The sequence below is a fragment of the Fundulus heteroclitus genome, unplaced genomic scaffold, assembly GCF_011125445.2.
Source record: "Fundulus heteroclitus isolate FHET01 unplaced genomic scaffold, MU-UCD_Fhet_4.1 scaffold_53, whole genome shotgun sequence".
In the NCBI taxonomy this organism is placed as follows: Eukaryota; Metazoa; Chordata; class Actinopteri; order Cyprinodontiformes; family Fundulidae; genus Fundulus; species Fundulus heteroclitus.
The window spans coordinates 1,656,887-1,679,739 of NW_023396956.1; the positions used below are offsets into that span (position 1 = coordinate 1,656,887).

The 22,853-nt window shown below is 43.2% G+C and overlaps 1 protein-coding gene across 3 annotated transcripts in view; it reads left to right on the forward strand.

The window, feature by feature from the left end:
* LOC105921769 (myosin light chain kinase, smooth muscle) overlaps positions 1 to 20,749 on the forward strand; it is a 70,813-nt gene extending 50,064 nt beyond the window's left edge. For all 3 annotated transcript variants that reach the window (XM_036132611.1, XM_036132613.1, XM_036132612.1), the window contains 17 exons: positions 521 to 580; positions 7,297 to 7,344; positions 8,576 to 8,703; positions 8,792 to 8,948; positions 10,985 to 11,175; positions 11,250 to 11,361; positions 12,926 to 12,964; positions 13,060 to 13,144; positions 13,215 to 13,418; positions 17,077 to 17,294; positions 17,411 to 17,534; positions 17,616 to 17,768; positions 17,884 to 18,007; positions 18,090 to 18,180; positions 18,592 to 18,720; positions 19,043 to 19,155; positions 20,304 to 20,749. In XM_036132611.1, coding sequence (XP_035988504.1) covers positions 521 to 580; positions 7,297 to 7,344; positions 8,576 to 8,703; positions 8,792 to 8,948; positions 10,985 to 11,175; positions 11,250 to 11,361; positions 12,926 to 12,964; positions 13,060 to 13,144; positions 13,215 to 13,418; positions 17,077 to 17,294; positions 17,411 to 17,534; positions 17,616 to 17,768; positions 17,884 to 18,007; positions 18,090 to 18,180; positions 18,592 to 18,720; positions 19,043 to 19,155; positions 20,304 to 20,444 — 2,117 coding nt within the window. In that variant the 3' untranslated portion in view covers positions 20,445 to 20,749. The remainder of the gene's footprint in view (positions 1 to 520; positions 581 to 7,296; positions 7,345 to 8,575; positions 8,704 to 8,791; positions 8,949 to 10,984; positions 11,176 to 11,249; positions 11,362 to 12,925; positions 12,965 to 13,059; positions 13,145 to 13,214; positions 13,419 to 17,076; positions 17,295 to 17,410; positions 17,535 to 17,615; positions 17,769 to 17,883; positions 18,008 to 18,089; positions 18,181 to 18,591; positions 18,721 to 19,042; positions 19,156 to 20,303) is intronic.
* Positions 20,750 to 22,853: the final 2,104 nt, after the last annotated feature.

Consider the following 22,853-nt stretch of genomic DNA (forward strand, 5'->3'; position numbering starts at 1 on the left):
CTGGTTCTGCTGGAGGTTCTCCTCCCTGTTAAAGGGGAGTTTTCCTCTCCACTGTCGCTTCATGCATGCTCAGTATGAGGGATTGCTGCAAAGCCATCAACAATGCAGACGACTGTCCACTGTGGCTCTACGCTCTTTCAGGAGGAGTGAATGCTGCTTGGAGAGACTTGATGCAACCTGCTGGGTTTCCTTAGAGAGGAAACTTTCTCACCAACCTGGAGGATCTGATGGAGTCTGACTTTGGAAAGAACCTTGAGATGACATGATGGGAATTGCTGCAATAGAAATAAAGTTTAATTTAATTGAATTGGTCGGTTAAATATGGAGGTTTTGCAGCATCGGACTGGACTCGCTCTTCTTCTAATAACATTGTTCCCACTGTTGATTTTAGACTCTGCAGCTGTTATTGCCTCATTCTGAGAGGCTTCCAGCTAAAACCGGTTGAATGTAAACTGTGACCCTGAGTGAGGCTGTTCGTCCCGTGTCTAAGACCTCCTCTGTGTGTGTCGTCCTCCCGCAGATCCGCCAGAAAACTCTCCGTCCGACAAGAAGTCTAAGAAGGGAGCTCCGACCTCAGAGAGTGAGTTTCCAAAATATGCGGCCACGCCAGCCTCTTTCCTTTTGTCCCAATAAGGAGCTGCAGTCTGGGACTGCTGGTTCCCACACACACACAGCTGGAGGTTTCTATTTTAAATGTTCTCTGAGCATCGCTGGAAACATCAGTTTGTAACTCACTGTCACATTCAGAACTCTGCTACAGCAACGGGAACGGTGGTTTTCCTCTGGATATCAGGACTATGTTGATTCTGAGCTCTTAGAGCAGTGAGTTTATCTTTAATCTTTGTCCCATTAAGCATAAAGGCAGACAAACAGAGCTTCAGGTGAAGAAGCGCTTGTCAGATGCTTTTAAAGGAAAGGAGAAATGTGTGAGTGCTCTGTTGTCTGTTAGGCTGGTTTATCAGAATATTTACTGATGTTTTAAGACAATAAAGACAAAAACATTTCCTTTTAAAGCTCTGATAGCTTCGATCTCTCCAGTTTAAAGCGTCTCTGTTACAGATGCTGTTCATGAACGCAGACGATGTTTTCTGTCTGCAGCCTCAGCGGAAAGTCGGCTCTTATCTTTAGGACACGACTCTAAATGCTTCAGCGCGTTCAGTGCATCTCTGCATGCGTGCATTCCTGAGTGATGAATAGATGATGTCCACGGAAAAGCAGCCGATACATTAAACCTTTAATGTACAGAGTCAATAAATATAATCCTGAGACGGTTTCACCCACGAATCTCCACAGAGACGGTCCATCTGGAAAACACCAAGAGAGGAAAGCTGAAAGTAAAACCTGAGGAGACGCAGTTATTGCAAAGTTTTTAGCAACAGCAGAGCATTTTAAGCTGAATTCAGATCTCCATGGGTGCTTTTGTAATGAAATCATCTTTGCAATCATGCAGTATTGGATATTTTCTATCAGCTCATTCGCCTTCTTTTTAATACTCTGATCTCTTTGTTAATATAAACCTTAATTTGGCCCCTTTCCCCATTAAACTGATCTCATTTACATATCTTCTGGCTGTAGAAGGAAGTAATATTAAAATAGCTTCATCACCCAGAACCTCTCCCTGCCTGCAGCAGACTCTAAAAAGTTTAAAGTTTAAAGTGAAGGAGGAATATGCAAATTGTCAATAACAGAACTCCATAGATGTGAATATAAAGTGGCATAAAAAGTATCAACTCTTTCGTTTTTTGTTTTTTTTTGTTGCTTTTTTAAATTCCTTTTGCATGTTTCAGGTCATCAATTTTAATTTAAACCTGAGTGAAGCCAAAAGGAGTTTTTTTGAATAATGAATTACTTTATTAGGTCATAAGGAGGGTTTGCTGTCTTAGTTAAATCCTAAATTAACCTTCAATAATCTTTTTCTTGAACTTCTCTTTCCAAACCCTGGTCTGAAAACTGCTTCACCTGAAGAATCAAAAAACACTAAAATGAAACCTGTCTGACAACAAGAAGCTGTGAAAAGATCTTAAAAAGTAAAAATTCCCAAATAAACAACAGAACCGACAAATTAAAACACAGAAACTCTCGTTAAAACACTTCAGAGTCGTTTCTTTGTGGTTCTGATGAAACTGGATTGTCTGCAGGCTTCAGTTGCTTAACCTGCAGGTTTGGATGAAAACTGAAGTGCAGCTTCAGGAGAATCTGCTAAAAGCTGCCGTGATGGTTCTGGTTCTGCTGTACCTAACATTCGGGCCACTCAGTAGAACCTGTGTGCTGTTCCTCGTGTTCCTCTGCTGGTTCTGCATGGCGGCCTGAATCAGACGGACTTCTGGGTCTGCAGCAGCTCTTAAAACGATGCTTCAGGTTGGTCGTCTGGTTCTGGCGTCCCTACGAGGTCCGGACCTTCGGAGAACCCGTCCCACAGCCTGGAAACACCCAGTTACTGTGAGGCCGTTCCTGCTGGGACTCTAATCCTACATCCTGTAGTTCTGATGATCCGCTGTTACTGAAACTAAAGGGAGACGGAGCGTAAAGGCGACCCAGCAGTCACGGGGAAACACCACCAGCGTTCATTCTTTTCTGTCTTGGTGGAACTCAAATAGAACCTGACTGGTGAAGGTTTTACTCCAGTCTCTGAGCCGTGGACTTTGGTTTTCCTGCGGTTCGCCTGCGGTGTTTATAAAGCGACTGATTGCGTTACATTCTTCTGGGCCTTCAGAGCTGGGCTCTCCTTTTATGGCAGTGATATGGCTGCTGCCCTGTTTACAACGCCCTGCTGAAATTACTGCTTCTCAGTAAATACAGATTCATCCGCCTGAACGAGTCAGCAGGGACTAAACCATCAGGTTTAATAAGTCTTTATCGCGGCTGTAGCTCCAACAAACTAACCGGTTAAAGTTGAAGAGCTGAATAAAGGAGCATTTTCTGCTCAGTATGAAGGTCTTTGTCTGGTCGGTCTGTTGGATCTGCAGAGTTTTCCCCTCAGATGTGAGCTGACAGATGAGAGGAAGGATGGGGGGGGGGATGAAGGTGGAGGATGGGAACTCCTCTCCCTCGTTTCCATTTAAGGCCAGCTCTCCGCCGGCTCGCTCACACGTCGCTTTGCTTCGCAGCGCAGATGAAACGCCTGAAAGTGGAGCAGCTTTCCTTTTAAGAAGCTCGTCTTCCTGGACCTGCTGGTTCTGGGTCCAGATGCTGAGCGGGCTGCAGGATTTCTCAGGCTGAAACCTACATTTCCTGTTACTCCTGACAAGTGCTGCTCGCTGTAACTTCAGCCCACACACAGCTGGACCAGATGTTGTGGGTTTTCTGGGCAGCAGCTGGTTCAGTTTTGCTGTTTGAGGCTCATTTGACTCTCAGATCAGCTGTTAGTGGTTGAGGAACATCGACTGTAGATGTTTTCCTCTGGGCTGATGGACATGTTGATGGATGCCTGCAGTGATCGACTGGATGTCCCGTCTGCATGGCATTCATCCAACGCTGCAGCGTCTCACCGCCTCATCAGATAACAAGACATTTCTGCTTAATTGGCTGAAATCAGAAATTGTTGCTTTGTCGCAGAAGTTTCATTTATAGGCTAGGAAGCCAGAATTTCACATTTATTCATTAATTCAGAGGCTTTACTTGAATAAAGTCTCCTCGTTTCTGACTGATTCCTGCAAGAACAAACAGTTTTTAGATGTGCGATTTGAATAAATTTGACTATAAAACAGTGTATTCTCTATTTAAGCATCTTTAAACGTGCAATAACGAAACTCTGGGTTTTAAAGGGAAGAAATTGTTCCAGTAATGTGTTTAGCGTAACTTTAACGCGAGGACCTTATATTGCTGCAAGGCAGCATCGCCATCAGCTGCAGACATCAGTCTGTCATCTGATCTCATTCAACAAAGTCTGCAGACATCAGTTTGCTAAATTAAACTGCTGAAGGTGAAAATAATGTTAAATAACTGTTGGACTGAGTCTGGATCGGACTTGGAACTTTTGCAAAGGAGCTGTAATCCAGAATAAAAGTGTTCAGAAACAGTTTATAATATACCTTAAATGTGTCATAGATGTTTGTTCTGATTTTAAAGATGAACAGCAAAGTTCTGGTGACTTTTAAGTAGTTAAATTATTCTAAAGGGTTTAGTGTTTCTGATCCGGGTCTTCTGGTCCAAACTAGCGGTTCCACTGTGTGATTGTCGGCCCTCTTAGACGCACCTCGATCTGTTCAGCTAAACGAATTCATTCAAACTCAGCTTCTACCAGGAGATCTTGTGCCGAGAGGAAACGTCAGGTTCTCTCGGTTCTAGTTCTGCTGGTTCTGCAAACGGCGATCATTCTTCTCCATCTGACATCTATACAACCAAATTTATGCTTAAATTAAGTTATTTTTGTTCAGTAGAAAAAGATTAAGGTTAATTATTTAATTTTCTGTTGTTATTAATCCTGAATGCAGCAGGGGGCGCTGCACACACAGTTTAATGCAGCTTCATTTTAACATGAGTTTGGCTCATTAAAGATATTAGACAATAATGTCCGTGATATTTAGTTTATATTGTTTCTAAACAGAAAATGAGGAATCTTTGTTGCTCTTTGGTTGTTTCTTAGAGTAAACCGGATTTATTCCTCTGAATCAGTCATTACTGCTGGGTGTGTTTTAGTTATATTTGATTTAACTATAAATTACATTAAAGTGATTGATGCATACCTCACTTTAACAGGCTGGAAGCTTTATTCTATCTGTTCTGAATATAATTTTTTCTATAGCAGACAATCTGGTTTTATTCATTTTAATATAAAATTATCTACAAAACAAAAATGTGACTAAAACACAATCAAGTCAAATTAATTTGGTTGGTTGCACAAACTTTGCATATTAACGGATGCAGGTGGAATTGTGTTATGGTGTTAATGAATTATTGCAGATATTATCAATGTTTTTACCGAGTTGTGATAAATTAAGAACAGCAGCTCATGTGGAGATTTCCTTCAGCCTCAGAAAACAGATGGAAACGTGTCTTCTGACTAATTCTTAGTGAATGCAGCTCACAGGGAAGATGTTTGCCTGCAACAGCCGTTCATAAAGTAATGAAATAAACCTTAGTTTAGTGTCAACAGATCGATTTTATCAGGCAGTCATCAGTTATTTATCTGACTAAAGATGTCAAGAGAAATAAATCCTCGTACCTCTGAGCCACATTAAGGTTTTCTTTCAATGTTGTGAACTTTGTTAAGGTTTCTTAACATGGATTTGATCCTCTGAGAAGTTTCTGTTGTTTGGTTCTAAAACTGAAACAGAAACTCAACAACGGTGCCGTCTAGACCATCAGCAATCACAGTTTTCTCTAATTGATTCTCTTCCTCGTCTCTTTCCTGCTTCATCATTTCACCTTCAGTGAAGAAAAACACGATAAACTGTTAGGTTTAAACACCAAACATCTTATTCAGCAACCTGCACAAAGAAGACACAGAGAATCAGTTAAATTTTTCTTGCAAGGAGAGGGCTCGGAGACTGCTTAGTTACAATCCTCCAAACCACTCTGAAGCAGTCTCCGCTCGCCAGGCTTTTTATTGAAAATTGGAACGCCCTAGTTACACAGGATTTCAACTGCTGAGGGAAGGGGAACAAACCAGTTGAAATCTATTAGGCAGGGAACCAATACACAACAACAGCATTCATTGTTATGGGAGTAACTTCTTTATCTTCCACAGGCAGCTGCAAGATACAATTGGGTGCAACCTGCAACTGCTCGCATGCTTGTGTTCTGATACAAGGAGAAATAACACTTCAGTAATAAGTATAATATAATATTGTAAATGGTCAAGAATGTTATTAGTAAAATATAAGATTGCATAGTCATTTAGTTATTATAAGTGAAACATAATATAACTAGAATATAGATTAAAAGTAGAATAACTATAATAAATCCAACATAAACACGTTTGGATGTCAGCTAAACTTCTGCCACACGTCAGATTTAATTAACGATAAGACGGCAGCTGCCAGAGTTCCTAAAAGAGCTGAATTAGTGAGTCTGAGTGAAGTGGAAGATGCTTTCTGCTTTAAATCCAGATGTTCTATAGATTTCACGGGGAGACCCTCTGTGTAATAATAAATAAAATAAAAAAGAAGACAGACCTTCAGCTACATCATTATAAGATGGCCTCTTATTCATCTGGAGGATAAATAACAAACTCCACGAGCTGCTTCCTGCATCAGCAGGACTATTAATAGGTTCTCCTTATAAGGTCTCACATTCTTGTTCTGCTGCTTCCCTCCGACGGAGTCCATCTCACTGACCCAGGACCCGTCCTGCATGAGGGAACGAGACACACAGGAAGAGCAGATCAGCTATTAATTTAGGAAACAAATTAGACACAAAACATAAAACACACTTGATGAAAATCAGAATCAGAGTAAAACAGATCGGAGTCGTTTGTTGGCTCCTGATTCCTAGAAGCTGCCATCTTTGACAGACCTGCTGGGGTTATAATAAAGGAACAGACGCTGAATATTAACCGTCAGAGTTTCACTCTGATGGATGCTACTGAGTCTTTGAAGGATAGTTAGGAAGGAGGAGCGAATATTTCCGGTTTTAAGGTGCCGTCAAGCTGCAGCAAGAGCACTGATTGTGGTCGATGTTTTATTTATTTGACTTAAAGGTTGTGAAGGAAGAATAAACTGTAGCATCCCGTGACATTTACTGTCGTTGTTCTTGGAGAGGTTATAGTAGCCCTAAAATTAAATAAAACCGTTTTTGGAGGCTCCAAATGTCCTTGAGAAGCTTTTGCAGCAGCAGAGCACTTTTAAATTTTTTTATTTAGGTTCAGCAAAGTTTCTGAAGACCAGAAGTTTCAGGGGAGCACGGTGCCTTGCTCATCAGCACGTTTAATAATGGTAAATAAAATCCAATATAACCAAATGCCTTATTAAGTCACCTATATAATTAACACAGTCAAGATTTAAGTAGAAATCCAGCTGATCTGTGAAGGCCTTCTGTGTTAAATGCCCTCCATACTTTTCAGATTGTTATTTGTAAATAATTTGATTAACCAGTTATGATTCATAATTATGCTCTAATTTGTCTTCGTCCATCACATATAAAACAAGAAACGGTGGCTGTTGGGCTCCTGGTTCCAGAAATGTTGCAAACCTCTGAACCGCAACTCATGAGTTGCCGTATTTTGGGAATTACTGAGAACTTGAAGATAATTTAGATTTAGTAGCAGACCATGGCGACCAGAGGAAATCCCTGAGCTGATAAAGAGATTTTAAACTGGCTCCGGCTGACTGTCTGCTGTCTTTGTGTTTCCATCAGGCGAAGCCAGGATAAAGAAGCCAACTCCAAAGACTCCTCCCAAACAAGGTGACACACCTGAACACACCGTCTCAAAACCAAACCCATACCTGGTTTTGTTTCACCGCCGTAAATAATGTCATCTGCTGGGTTTATAATCACTGATCATTAATCATCAATAATGTCACAACTGGCAGCAGAAACATACAGAGTTCTGTTTACAGACCCTCTCAGACTGCAGGTCTGCTGGTGGTTCCTAGAGTCTCTAAAAGTAGAATGGGAGGCAGATCCTTTAGCTATCAGGCTCCTCTCCTGTGGAACCAACTCCCAGTTTTGGTCCGTGAGGCAGACACCCCGTCTACTTTTAAGACTAGGCTTAAAACTTTCCTTTTTGACAAAGCTTCTAGTCAGAGTGGCTCATGTTACCCTGAGCTACCTCTATAGTTATGCTGCTATAGGCTTAGGCTGCTGGAGGACATCAGGATCTATTTCTCTCTCTCTGCTGAGTTCTCTTACTGCTCTCCAATCTGCATTGTTTGTTGTTATTTCAGCTTTTAACTTCTTGTTCTCTGTCATTTTTCTCTTCATAGAAGGTACACCTGGTCTGGCGTTCTGTTAGCTGTGACATCATCAGGGGAGGCAGATCATCCTCTATTACCATCTAACATAGAAAGTACTCCTGGGTCAATGTGAGCTTCTGTGCTTTCTGTGTCTCTGCTCTGTCTTCTCTAACATAGAAAGTACTCCTGGGTCAATGTGAGCTTCTGAGCTTTCTGTGTCTCTGCTCTGTCTTCTCTAACATAGAAAGTACTCCTGGGTCAATGTGAGCTTCTGAGCTTTCTGTGTCTCTGCTCTGTCTTCTCTAAGCCCCAGTGGGTGGAGGCAGATGAGCGTTCACACTGAGCCTGGTTCTGGTTCTGCTGGAGGTTCTCCTCCCTGTTAAAGGGGAGTTTTTCTCTCCACTGTCGCTTCATGCATGCTCAGTATGAGGGATTGCTGCAAAGCCATCAACAATGCAGACGACTGTCCACTGTGGCTCTACGCTCTTTCAGGAGGAGTGAATGCTGCTTGGAGAGACTTGATGCAACCTGAATCAGATTTTTTTATTCTGTTCAATAAATGAATCAAAACAAAGAACTCTCAACATTTATATCTGTAAACATTAAACAACCTGCAGAATAATTTTCCTCTTTTATGCGCGTTGGTCCTCACACAGTAAATCTGTATCATCCAGGAGAAGCCAGACTTTTTACGCAGCAGCAGTGATGGTTGGTGGTTGCTTACTGCTGTCGCTCTGCAGCTCTGCCTCCTCAGATCCTCCAGTTCCCAGAAGACATGAAGATCCTCGCAGGAGAGAAGGTGGACATCCTCTGCAAGTTCTCTGGAGCTCCGCCCATCACCTGCACCTGGCTGAAGTTCAGGAAACCGGTGGGTCTCTCTCACACGCAGCAGCTGGTCGCCCGGTCCCGCCCAGGACCTTCTGACCGGGTCTGATGGTTGTGTCGCTGTGGCTCAGATCCAGGAGGGCTCCTCGGACATCTCCATAGAGAGCACAGACAGCAGCAGCAAGCTGACCATCAGCAGCGGGCAGCAGGAGCACTGCGGCTGCTACACCATCGAGCTGAGGAACGGCTACGGCCTCCGGCAGGCTGCCCTCAACCTCACCATCGTGGGTAAGAAACATCGGAACGAGAACATTTCAGACATCTGGACCCTCTGAGAGGCTGAATCGAGTTCTTCAGTAACTAAATCAGGTTACGATAAACTATAACGACGTTCATCCATCAATCAGCCTCATTATCGACCGAAATCCACCAGATTTACAGCCCAAGTTCTGAGTTCTGATGCCAAACTTTGACCCGAGAGCAGAAAGAAACAAAAAGGTGGAACCAAGACTCATAAATATTCAGAATCTCATAACTGAGGTTGTCTTTACATTAAAACATTTATACATAATTTTACCGTTACATAAAATGCAGGATCGCATTGAAGGTTCACCATAATCTGGATTATTTCAAAGGTTTCTAAATTGTCTAAAGACACTAAATCAGATAATTTTTCTTTATTTGTGTGCCAGTGGCGTTACATTTGGGCCAGGCCTGATAAAAAACGGGTGAGCCAAATAATTTTAGTTAAATTATTAAGTTGCACGTATGTAAGTTCTCTGTGGAGAAGATCCAGGCTGAAAGGAAGCAGAAAAGACCTTCTCTGTTCTGGTGAACATCCTTGAAATGACAGCAGAAAAAAATAATCTATGAGATGATTTAGAGCCACAAACACAGCGGAGGAGCTTCTGGATCATTTAACCTACGGCAGCCTGTCATTAATTCTGTTTATGAACGTAACGTCACAGACGCATCATGGATCCAGACGCCCAGGACACACGAGACAGTTAATGAATGGAAAACTGCTGCTATTTTCTTTTCTTTTACTAAACACAATATTACAGCTAACAGTTAAAAAGGGGAAAACAGGTTTGTCATCACATCCTCCACCCTGACCAGACTTTATTCCCCTGTAGTTGCACAGAGCGCCTCTGAGTGCGTAAATACGATAAAGGCTGTTCTCGGAGCAGATGTTTCATGTTTGTGCTCCAAGCGGACCCAGGGAGGCATGGACTCCTGCTTGGCCTTTAACCCACTAGTCTGAAGCCTACAGGAAATAACACTTTTATGTAATATCCCCAGATTCTGTAGAGGCGCTTCACTGCGTCTCACTCCTCCACAGCCTGGATGTCTGTAGAAAAACATTTAGGGAACTGATGGTTCGGTCTCAGCATCATTTATGTCCAGGCTGAGGCGGTGAGCAGAAACATTTCTTCTATTCAGTTCTGCGCTGAGCAGGAGGGATAAACATGGTGGGGTAAATGGATGAATACAGACTGTAAATCGCTCTTTTTAAAGAGGGAGGAAGAGGAATGAGAGGTCTGAAGCTCCCAATGTTACCAGACCCTAAAAACGCCCTTAAAGTACGGATCATCATCACCATGAGACTAAACTGAGTTTGTGCTCCTGAATTCAAGCACAAGGCGACGCAGCAGCTCACAGATCCCCCTATAAAATAATCTGCTGCTCTTCTGTGACTCTGAACCGCCCAAGAGGAGCGTCTGGTTCACATCGTGACAACAACACCTTCACATGCTGACGGTTCATCAACAAATCTGATGCTTCCAGCCTCCTCTGGCTTATTGCAGTCCTGCAGCTCTAAGGCGGATTTCTCTCTGTGCCGCCGCTTCACTGAGAGCCAGAATGTGAATCTGCTGCTTTCATGTTTGGGACAAGCATGAATTAGATTTTATTCTGCTTCATTTTTTTATATTTTTATTTCATGAAGACTTTTTATGATGACTTTAAGTGGCACCCTTAAAAAAATTGTTTTCTTTTTAAGGAAAGCCACTTCACTTTAGGCAACAAACTCTGCTTTTCTGCTGCTAATACTTTGAGGCACGTTGAATTTGCTTTGACTAGACCTGTGGTTTTATGAGGACGTGTTGAAGAGCAGAAAAGTTCTTCTGGGAGAAACCTGAGGAAGATTGCACCAGTAATATTAAAGCACGGCAATATTACTGAAGGAAAGGGTGTTTAATAAGCGACACTCACCAAATAATCCGACGTTTTAAGTCTGCGAGGCTCAGTTCAGGGCAGCGCCCCCTGCAGGACGAGTAGCTGCTCACACCTGTGGTTGTAATGACACCTGCTCCCCCCCTCAGATAAACCCGACCCCCCGGCGAAGGTCCCCGCAGCCTCGGACATCCGGCGCTCCAGCCTGACGCTGTCGTGGTACGGGCCGACCTACGACGGAGGCAGCGCCGTGCAGACCTACCACCTGGAGATCTGGGACTCTGTGGACAAGCAGTGGAAAGAGCTGGTGTCCTGCAACAGCACCTCCTACAACGTCCAGGTGTGTCCACGTCTCCCAGCTCCAGACAGCAAAGGTCTGGTTCTGAAGGTTTAACAGAACGTCCGTGTTTGCAGAACCTCCTTCCGGAACGACAGTACAAGTTCCGGGTCCGAGCTCAGAACATTTACGGCATCGGAGAGCCGAGCGCCGAGTCTGAAGCTGTGACAGTGGGACTGGTGGACGACGGTGAGGAAACTAAAACTCTGTTGTTCTGGAACCAGTAGACAGAGACCCGGTAAACAAAAGAAGGTCCGGTCTCGGTACGGTTAGCAGAATCCATCTGTGGATCCCAGCAGCCAGGAACGGGTCAGAGAGCCTGAGGTTTACTGCCGGAGTTTCTAATGTTGGAAAGAAAGATATTAAAATCCATCCAAAACCCAAAAGGGATCATTTTTATTAGAAGTCCAGTTCACCGCCTGTGAGAAGCTCTGGATATTAGTTTATTACAGCAGTCTGGGTATCAGTAGGTAATCAGTTTTAGTGATTAGCCTGGATTACTGCCCGCTCCTGTTAAACTTGTCATCTAAAGTCTGATGGATCAGGCTCTTTAAATTTCAGTGAGATTTACTAAAATCAAACTAAAAATAAATCATCCTTTGCTGCACTTATTGAAAACAGGTTGGAGTTCAATTTATAATAAAAACGTTTGCTATCGTCACTTAGGGGAGACAATAATATAAAGCTTCTCTTGTTTTTATTGGAAATTATTTTTTTTAATTCTTTTTCTGGGTTTTAATGGCACTAGTGGCTCATCAAACCCGGGTCAGCTGGGTTGAGGACTAAGGCCTCTGTTTACGGGTCGTAGTCACTACCACTGCACCATCGGACCACAGACTTTATTAGAATATTTTATACAGATACATTTTGCAGACATACATTGCCTGCAATCAGGCTCTTTAACATCTTCTGGGTTAGTAGAGATATAAATGTTATCAATAAGTCTGTTATCATTAAGATTTCAGATGTATTAACCTGGGTCCCCAGTTTATTATTTTTTTTGTGTTTAGATTTAGGTAAATTACTCAGATAATCTGTTTAATCTGATAACCTGGTAAATTGCCACTGCCTGTGAACTTTTGAGACAGGTTTTTATTCCCCTTTGAAGAAAAGAAATATTTTAGTCTTTCAAAGCCAGAAGTCACATTTTCTTCACTAACCCTGCAGTAATTTCCTTGGAGTTGTGAAAGTCTGGGATGCTGAGGCCTCCTGCTGTATTTTTAGCTGAACTAAAAAAGAAAAAAGCATAACTGTGCACTGTAAGTCAAATGTATTGAATTGTCAGCATGTATAACAGATTGTTATCTGCATAGAGATGACTCCATGCATGATGGTGTTAAACAGGATGGTGGAAGAGAGAGCTGAATGAGGAGAGCTGAGGACTGATCCCTGTGGTGCACCACAGGTTCTTCTTAAGCTATTAAACCTGCTGAGAAATAGTGCTGGAGACAATGTGTCCTTCTGGGTGTTGGTTGTAGCAAGCGCCGATCAAAAGCACCTTTTACAAAACACTGCTAGGAGGGGTTGAGTAATGTTTTTTCCATCTCCATACGTTATTCCAGTCATCCAGCATTTTGGAGCCTGAAAGCAGGGCGGCAGCATTTACTAATGCAAACAAACCTGAATCTGAATCCAGATGCTACTAAACCAGAACCATATCCAACTAACTGGGCTCTGGCAGGGCCAGAAATGCAAACGCTGAACTAAAACCATTAACCGGACTAACGCTGCTGCTGTTTAATTCCTCTAACAGAGAACCTGGATGATGCTGAGGCAGAGGATGAGGATGAAGGTACGAGCCTCTGCAGACAAGCAAACTAACACGTGACATTTTGTCAGCCGCGGCGGTCAGAGGGACATGATTCATTTCTCTGTTTTCCACCTCAGAAAAAGAGCCAGATTACAGAAACGTGACGATCAGAACCGACGTGAAGGTGAAGGAGCTGTACGACGTGGAGGAGAGGCTGGGAACGTAAGGCTCCGCCCACTCTCACCTGTCTCGCATTAGTCTGCAGGTGAATAAGGTGTTGTTTCTGTCTCAGGGGGAAGTTCGGTCAGGTCTTCAAGCTGGTGGAGAAAGCTACGAAGAAGGTCTGGGCTGGGAAGTTTATCAAAGCGTACTCGGCCAAGGAGAAAGAGAACGTGCGACAGGAGATCTGCATCATGAACAGCCTCCATCACCCCAAACTGGTCCAGTGCATTGACGCCTTCGAGGGCAAGTCGGACATCGTCATGGTCCTGGAGATGTAGGTGCTCCCCTGCAGGGTTCGGTTCTGCCCGTAAACCCACGCCTTAGCTGAGCTCGCCACAGACGGGAGGAGATTAAAGATCTCATCTCTGCCGTGTTTCATCTGAAAGCACAAACAAAATGTTTTTCTGTGCAAAACACCGGAAAACAATTTCCTGCTCAGCTATGAGAGGATTTCAGAAGCAAAGATTTCCTGGGAGCTAATTTTAAATCCAAAGTTCAACCTCGACCCATCCTGAAACAGATATTATTTTTTTTACTCATTGCTGTTTTCCAGCTGAACTCCTTCAGCTGATTTCCTCAGTTGTTCAGAAAATAGCTTTCAGTTTTAACTCCGATAAATAAACATCTGAAAGGAAGCAGCAGCTATGTGCTGACATGCAGAAAACGGGGAACACAAACAGGAAGAGTCGTGTTTACAGTCAGATTATCTCTGTTCATCTGAGATCTGATAACATTTGAATCTGCAGCTTCATTATGGAAACAGCAGCAGGCGTCACAATGAGGGAACAAACAAACAGGAACCTGATTCCCAAAGTTTCACCAGAGAATCTAAATTAGTTTTTCACTTTGAGACGGTCCTGAGTTCATAACAGGGATCTTTTTGTCATTTTAATCTAAACAAAGAGAATTAGAAGTTTAGAAACAGAAGCCATGGCGTTTACTCTGTGCCTGGAAACTATTCACACCCCCTGAACTGTTTTCTATTTCCACTTCCTGCAACCAACCATCCATTTTCTGTACCACTTATCCATGCAGGGTTGCAGGGGGGCTGGTGCCTTTCTCCATCGGCCATTGGGCGAGAGGCGGTGTACACCCTGGACAGAGGAGAGACTAGTTGACTTAACTTGTTGTTAGACTGTGGGAGGAAGCCGGAGTGCCCAGAGAGAACTCATGCATGCACAGAGAGAACATAGAAACCATGCAGAAAGACCCCAGGTCACACCCAGGGGTCGAACCCAGGACCCTCTTGCAACAGTGCTGCACCACTTTGCAGCTCCATGATGCAGCCATAACCCTTAAATTAATTTGACTTGGATTTTATGTGATAAACCAACAAAAGTAGTATGTTAATCGTATATTAGGAAGAAAATTATACAAGGATGACAAATCTGTGTCAAAATAAAATTGTGGTATGCATGTTTATTTACCCCGTTTTATTTTAATACTGCTGACATTATATACAGTCTGACAAACTTCCTTTATAGTGCACCTAATTAATTAATGGAGGAAACCGGTGTTTTAAAAAACAACTTTTCTGTGAAGGCCTCGGAGCATCATGAGGACCACGGAACATGGCCAACAGGTCAGGGAGAACGCTGTGGAGACATTTAAACCACGGTTAAAAATTTATAAATAAAAACAAATAAATAAAAAAAAAAACGGTTAGGTTATAGAACAATAACTCCAGCTCTGAACGTCTCAGGTCGAAAAACTATTTGCTTTTTTAAACATTATTCTCCACAAATATCAATATCCCATAGAAGAAACTAAATTTATATTTACAGTAAAAGATATTCAAGTAGTATAAGTTGCCATTATGTCAAATTTTATATAACATTTCTGGTTCCCAGTTGCGTCAGGAAGGACATCCGGCATAAAAACTCGGCCAAGTCTGTGTGTGAGTTGTGATGACTTGCTGTGGCGACCCCTGGATAACGGGGCAGCCAAAAGGACTCACTGACTAACTAACAGGACATTTGCGGCTCTAAATGAGTTTTCTTTGGCTGGGTCAGAAATGTCTCTTTGGATTGTAAAGGTTGCTGACCGCTGACCACTGGTCATTGAGAGCTTTTCCTTCCCATCAGAGATAGAAAGAAGGTAGCCATGGTAACTCAACAGGAGCTGCTCAGATCCACAGCTCAGGTGGGAAGATCTATAAACAGGACTTTTATTCATGCACTCCGCAAATGTAACCATAGGAATAGGGGCAGAAATTAAGGCATCGTTGAGGAAAAGGCCATAAAAAGTCCTACTTGCAGTTTGCTACACGTCCTGTAGGGGGCACAACAAATATTTGGAGGAAGGTATTCTGGTGGGGGGGACCAAAACAGTAGGTATGGAGCAGGAGTAACGCTGTATATGAATTCCCCATGTAAGGTCTGTCTTACAGCTGATCTAGAGAAGTCTTTGACTGAAGACTAACATTTATTACTACATAAACACACAAAAGCACTAAAAATAGGTACCGTTGAGTACCGGTACCATCTCAGTATTGGTGCCGTGTCAGTTCAGATGTGAAAGGTACCCAGTCCTTCCTGCTGACACTTCATTATCCAGGCTGCAGATGAACCCTCACAGTAACATGTCCTGGATGGCACCATCTGTCGTTCACCAGCACCGCCCATCCACCACCTTTGCTCTTGCCACTGTTCTTTAAAATCTGTGTCTGCTCGTATGATCAGAAAGCCTGGTAGAAAGATGCTGGAGCCTTCGATATGATCCTGCAGCCATGTTTCAGTGAAACACATAATCCTGCATTCCTCATATTCTGGCTGGGTCCTTGTTAAGGCTTGAAGTTCCTCCAAATTGTTTCCCGAAGAGCTCACATTGCCCATAATGTTTGATAAAAGAGATGGCTTTAATTTCCTCCTCCTCTCTCTTCTTCTTGCTCCTGCTCTGCATCCTCTGCTCCTGCTGTTCAGCTCATCTGGGATTTGGGGATGTAGTTGAAGTATTATTTCAGCTTTTGAGATGTTAATCAGCTCATGGTTGTACAAAACCATCTGGTTGCTATGGTTACGCATCATAACAAATTTCCCAAAAATTAAACACACAATTCTTCGGGCAGCACAGTGTCTAGCACCAGTTGAGAAAACCATAGAAAACTACTTTTGATCCACAAAAAGGAGGAATTAAAGTTCCTTACAATGATTTGCAGAATAAAAAGAACCGAGCTACTTCAACATGCAGCCACCTTGATCAGCACAGTTCTAGGTTTCTGCTCTGGGAATGCTTTTCTTTGGCTGGGACTGGGAAATTAGTCAGAGGTTGATGCAAAGATGGGTGAAGCTAAATAGAAATTCACCTTCTAGCAGGACAACAGCCATAAACATGCAGGCACAACTACAGTGGAAGGTTTTAGATCAAAGCCTGTTCATGTATTAGAATGGCCTAGTCAAAGTCCAAACCTGAGTCCAATTGAGAATCGGTTGCAAGACTTGAGAATGTACTCGCAAATCTTCCTCGTCTCTAGATGAGACTATACGGTGCTGACTAAAGGCACATTCACGGCAAACTCTTCAAATTTTTATTTGTAAAAGAAATAATTTTAAGTTTTGTATTCTTTTAAAATTTTAAATTGTTACTGTTACAATAACTCTTGCATTTTATCCATCAAAAAGCTCAAATTTTTCATACTTTATTGTTTGTTCTGTTATTGTTGTCCACTATGAGGGGGGCTGCTGCCCTGCTTGGCCACGTCCCTCAAATGAAAGAGGATATCATTTGGTCTTTTATCTGCTTACTTAAAAGTTTCATAAAAACTATTTCCTTCAACTTTATCATTTTGTGCTAATTTGTGATTTATTCTTTTACAAACTCCCAGTGAAACACACTGACCTTTAATGATGTTGCAGAGCAAAATGGAACCGCATAAATTAGTCAGTTTGAGTGTTTCTCATCCTCTGAGTCGTGAACGCCTTCGCTGTCTGCAGGATCTCAGGCGGCGAGCTGTTTGAGCGGATCATCGACGAGGACTTTGAGCTGACGGAGAGGGAGGTCATTAAATACATGCTGCAGATCATCGACGGCGTCAACTTCATCCACAAACAGGGGATCGTCCACCTCGACCTCAAACCCGAGAACATCATGTGTGTCAACAAGACCGGCAGCAAAATCAAACTCATCGACTTCGGCCTCGCCCGCCGGCTGGGTAACCGGACTCTGAGACTAATGAAACCAGCCGTCTAACTGACGCTAACCTGTTTTAACCTGTTCTTGCTGCTGTGTTTCTTTATCGTCTAACTTTGTATTTTTGTGCTCCAACAGAAAACGCTGGGACCCTGAAGGTTCTGTTCGGGACTCCAGAGTTTGTGGCTCCTGAAGTGATCAATTACGAAGCCATTAGTTACCCCACAGACATGTGGAGCATAGGAGTCATCTGTTACATCCTGTGAGGATACAACCACCTGTTAAACGCGGCTCAGCTGGCTGAACCTCAGCTAAGGGGCTTCCTCTGTTCTTGTCCCCTCAGGCTGAGCGGTCTGTCTCCATTCATGGGCGACAACGACAATGAGACCCTGGCCAACGTCACCTCCGCCACCTGGGACTTTGAGGACGAGGCCTTTGATGAAATCTCGGAGAATGCCAAAGACTTTATCACCAACCTGCTGAAAAAAGACATGAAGTAATCCTGATGAACACCTCACCCTCACTGCGACCCTCCACATGACCTGAGGATATGATTATTACACATCTGGACTCTGACCGCTCTGGTTACAATGTACCGTGTCGTCCAACAGGGCTCGGTTGACCTGCCCTCAGTGTTTTGAACACCCTTGGCTCAAGCAAGACACCAATACCATGAAGACCACCAAGCTGTCCAAGGAGAGGATGAAGAAGTACATCCTGAGGAGGAAGTGGCAGGTAAGCACGTCTTTCATCCTAACACCTCAACGCTCTAATAGTCATCAATGATGTACTGTGAACATTTGCTCTTCTGTGACAGAAAACGGGTCACGCTGTTCGAGCTATTGGCAGACTCTCCTCCATGGCCATGATGGCTGGTGTTAGTGCCAAGAAGGGTTCGCCCACCGAAGGTACCGAACCCAATAAAGTCACACGTTAACATGCAGATCAAACACGTCGAGTAAGTGACTTTCAGCTGTCCTTCAGTCTGAGCATGCATGAGGTGACAGTGAAAATAAACCACTCCCTTTAAACAGAAACAAACCTTCAACACGACCAGAACCTGGATAATCAGCAACGGCTCGTTGAAAAAACAACTACAGAAAAACAATTAGACCCTAACTGCTTAAAGGACGACTCAAAATGTCCTGAAAGTTCAAAAACAGACCAATAAAAAAATGGGAAGATAAGAGGGTCAAAACTACTGAATGTTGGCAAAACTACAAAGGACAGAAACCCTTCCTGCGACGGAAACTACCAACACCAGAGTGAAACAAGACGACAGCCGCCTGCTGACTCAATGTGATCCTGTTTGTTTTCAGAGGATAATCAGTTCCTGGAGTGTTTGGAGTACGAACAGAAGACAGAGAGCAAACCCACCTTCAGTGCAGTCATCAAAGACGTGGAGGTGGTGGAAGGCAGCGCCGCTCGCTTCGACTGCAAGATTGAAGGTACAACCTATCAATGCAGAGATTGATCAGCGTATGAGCAATCAGGAAACCCAGGAGTGTTTTATTACTCTTTCACTTCAGTATTGAGTAATCCTGATCTTTATGCTCCAGTTTTAAACCCACTGTCATCTTCTGCATCAACACTTTAAATTTTATCCTCCAGGATGAAATAAGGTGATTTTCTCCGAGAAGTTACGAAGCTGCTGAGCTCATCCAATTAACTAAAATGTGTTGATTAATTTTATACAATTAAACCCAGATTTGAACTCCACAAGCAGTCAGTCCAAAGCTTTCAAGTTAAAATGAGTTTTTTCTGCTGCAGGATACCCTGACCCCGAGGTGGTTTGGTACAAAGACGACCAGCCGATCAAAGAGACCCGACACTTCCAGATCGACTACGACGAAGAAGGAAACTGCAGTCTGATCATTTCAGAGGTCAGAGGTCACCTGCTGCTGCACAGATCGTTTTAATTTGAAATGGACAAACGGATCGGGACTTTGTCTGCAGTAATGTGGCCGCTGCACCCGTCTGTTGTGGTGAAGAAAGAACTCAGAAAGCAAAGCTCTTGGTTTACCGGATCGTCTACAACCTCCGCCTATAGTCATGAGCAGTGGCTGACACAGCTAACAGAGAAGTTAGCATCACTAACTAAAATATTAGCTTCCCTAGCGCTAAACCACTAAACCGTTAAAAGAAATTAGTGGAAGCTAACGCTAACTGCTACAATCATCACATGGAAGTCCTCGTCTTGTTGGTAAAATATGAAAAATATATTCTTACTCAGCACCAAGTACAAGTACACACCTCTACAAGTGTCAATCAAGCTAATATTTATAAAGTGTTTTCAGTTGATAAGCTAAAAGTTAATCAGCCACGTTGCATAAAAAACAAAAAAGTGATCCTACCTGTGTGTAGTATAACAAGTCATCTAATGCATTAATAGAAGTGAGACGAGCAGCATATGTTGCAATCCAGATCAGCCTCCCATTTTTTACAGCATTCATCTCGCAGGCTGACGAAGCTAAGCATTCTTCCACATGCACAGCTGCTAGCATGTTCTTTGCTAACATGTAAAATCCTTCAGTCCGCCATCGATGGAGGACTTAACCACAACCGTCATGTTGCTGAATGCTGCTGAATGCTGCAGGGAACAAAGCCTGGTGCACAATGCCAGTTTCTTCTGTTTTTATCATGATGAGGATATCTATGCTAATGTGCTGAATGAATGTTAGTTTTGCAATTAGCTGTTTGCGGATTAGCACAACTATGCCCGAGGTATGAATTATGACCAAAAGAATAAGATGGATTGAACAAAGTTGTGAAAAGCTTGGTGTATAATTTTAGAGCCTAACCCTGTTTAACTTTCAGCAACTTAGAGTCTTATTTTCCTTCTATTTTCAAATTTATGTTGTGTTTTGTGTTGGCGTCACATTAAAACCCACTAAAATACATTGGAATATGTAAATAGGACATGGTACAAAATGTGAAAAAGTTCAAGATGATTGAATATTTTATGTGTTTCTGGAAATAATATTAATAATTTCTGATTCATTTGATTTATTCTGTTTGTGGAAACCTGCAGGTTTCAGGTGACGATGACGCCAAGTACACGGTGAAGGCTGTCAACAGTCTCGGCGAGGCGACGTGTACAGCAGAGCTGCTGGTGGAGGTGATGGCTGGAGAGGAGGAGGAAGAGGAGGAGGAGGAGGAGGAGGAGGAATAAGGATTCCTGTCGGAGGTTCAGGAGGCCTGCTGCTCCTCAGCCTGTCAGACCTGAGCAGGAGAAAATTTACCCACAGTAATAGTTTGGGGTTGGAGGTACAGGTGGGCGGAGTTTCTCATACCTGAATCTGAGCATGTGCAGAGCTGCAGCTGGAGCTGATTGATCAGTAGCTGAGTTTGTGGCGTGATTATCTGAAGCACAACGAGCCCCAGTTCTCTGAACAGTGGCGGCTACGGTACTGAATCCACAGACTCAGGACGCCTGTGTCACTGCAGGCGTGACACAGGCGTCAGGTAAACAGGTAAACAGGTAAACACCACCAGGTGTTGTTTACCTGTTTACCTGACGTCAGGAGGATCAAACTTAGCAATCCGTCATATATTAATAATTTCAGTCGGCAAATTCGCTGTTTACCACTAAAAACCAACATGATGACGATGGAGATACGGCAGGAAAAACATTTGGAAACATAACGCAGTGTTTATGTGAAATAATGCTGCACAATGTAGTTATTAGAGTTTAAAAAAAGGTTTTTATAAACAGGACATTAGTAACGAAGGATAGGGAACTGTTGCTGCGCTGCTGGAAGCAGGAATCTTTAATGAAAGGAAATGATTTACACTTACATTACTACATTGGCCTTTATGGTTGTTAAATTATTAAACTATCTGCTGTGTTACATGGAAGCATGAGACGTAGACTGGATAAAATAAAGTTAGCACCAATTAGAAATAAATACAATAGGTTGATTTTTTTTTTCTTTGTTGTAACAATTCTTAACGAGAAAGCTTAAATCATAGTACAGTTTATTCCTCATTAAAGAATGCCCCTTTATTCAGTAGAAGGCTTTTACGGGTTTACCCAGTGTGTGGGTTTACCTATGAAGCTAAATCCTCCTTCAGCGCCAGGCAGAGAGGACGCGGCGCCTCTGAACACCTGTAGGATGGCTTGGACTCTATTTCATGAAAATTGTTAATATGGCCTCCAATAAATGACACCAAACGAGTGTCAACAGCAGAACCAGCTGTTTGGCACGGACAGAGAGAATCTGGTAAGTTTTCTATATGATATAACCCACATACTCAACTCTGCCTGACTGTTCACTGCCGCATTTATTTAAAAAAAAAAAACAGTAACACTGCCTCCCAGGTGCGAGCGTCACCTTGGTCCGTTCAGGTAACCCAGACAGCTCCGCCCTGCAGCTATTAGACTCCGCCCACCTGGTGCCCCGCCCGTTGCCCGCCCTGTGAGGTCACATCAGCGGACTGGCCCCCTGCGAAGAACAGCTCCTCCAGATAACCACACCGGCACTTCCTGTAGTTTTACCTTCTTTTACCGTAACGGCTCCGGGTTTTACCAGATTCACAATTTAAAAATGTCAAATATGTTTCTCACGTGGAGTCTGGAGGTTATCTCCCAACATGCACCTGTCCCGGGAGCCCGCCTTCGCACCACTGGTCGTGTTATGGAAGCTGCAGGAAGTCGGCCCGCCCTGCGTGGCGAAGCAAAGCGAAAGGCCGCGCACGCCTCTGTGACGTCACTGAACTTTAACTTGTACATGTTTAACTCGTAAAGTCACACGTTGTCCCTGTTTGATTTGAAAATGAGACACTGAGACATTGTTCCAAAGCATGTTTGGCAACACTTTAAATGTTATCCTGTTCGTCCTGTCTGAGTGCGAGACAGTGAGCCTTACGCCACGTCTGCCTTAAAGCTGCGCTGAGCCCCGTCTGAACAGGAGCCGCTGCAGAGATCACCTTTATTTTCTGTAACTGTTACCCGAGAAATCAGCTTCTGCATGTCATGGTGAAGCCATGATCACGTTTGGCCTCCTGCTGCAGCCTTAAAGCGTCACTGAATCACACTCAGAGTTTCTCTGTCACACTGTGGGATGGTTTTCATCCTCTGTGGCCTTAAGCAGCTGCTGGCGGATCAGGAAACTCTCAGACCTCAGCGTGAATCTGCCAGCTTCCACGGCCCGGTTCCTGACTTCAGCCGTCGCATAAACGCAGCATAAACGCTTTTATCATTGCGAAGTCTCACAGTGTGTCGCCAGAGGTTCTGGTTAAATGTCACATTCCAGCTGTTTGTGTTTGAATCTTTTCCAGAAATCTGATTCTTTTTTAAAATCAGACACCAAAGAGGGTTTTTATTTCCTGCTAACTCACAGGTGTGTGTGTGAACTGTATGCGTGTGAGAGTGTTTCCCTGCAGTTTTCAGCCGTCCTGTGCGTGTGTTTGAAGTCTGTTTATTGTTATTTAATGCACAGATTTTTAATTATATGATCATTCTTCCAGAAGGTGTTACAGCACTTGATGTCCCCACCTATTAAAGCAGAGGTGGACTCACTCTTATTTTATTTTTTTTGTTAGATGTATGTAGATTTAATTACTTTAATTTTTATAAAAA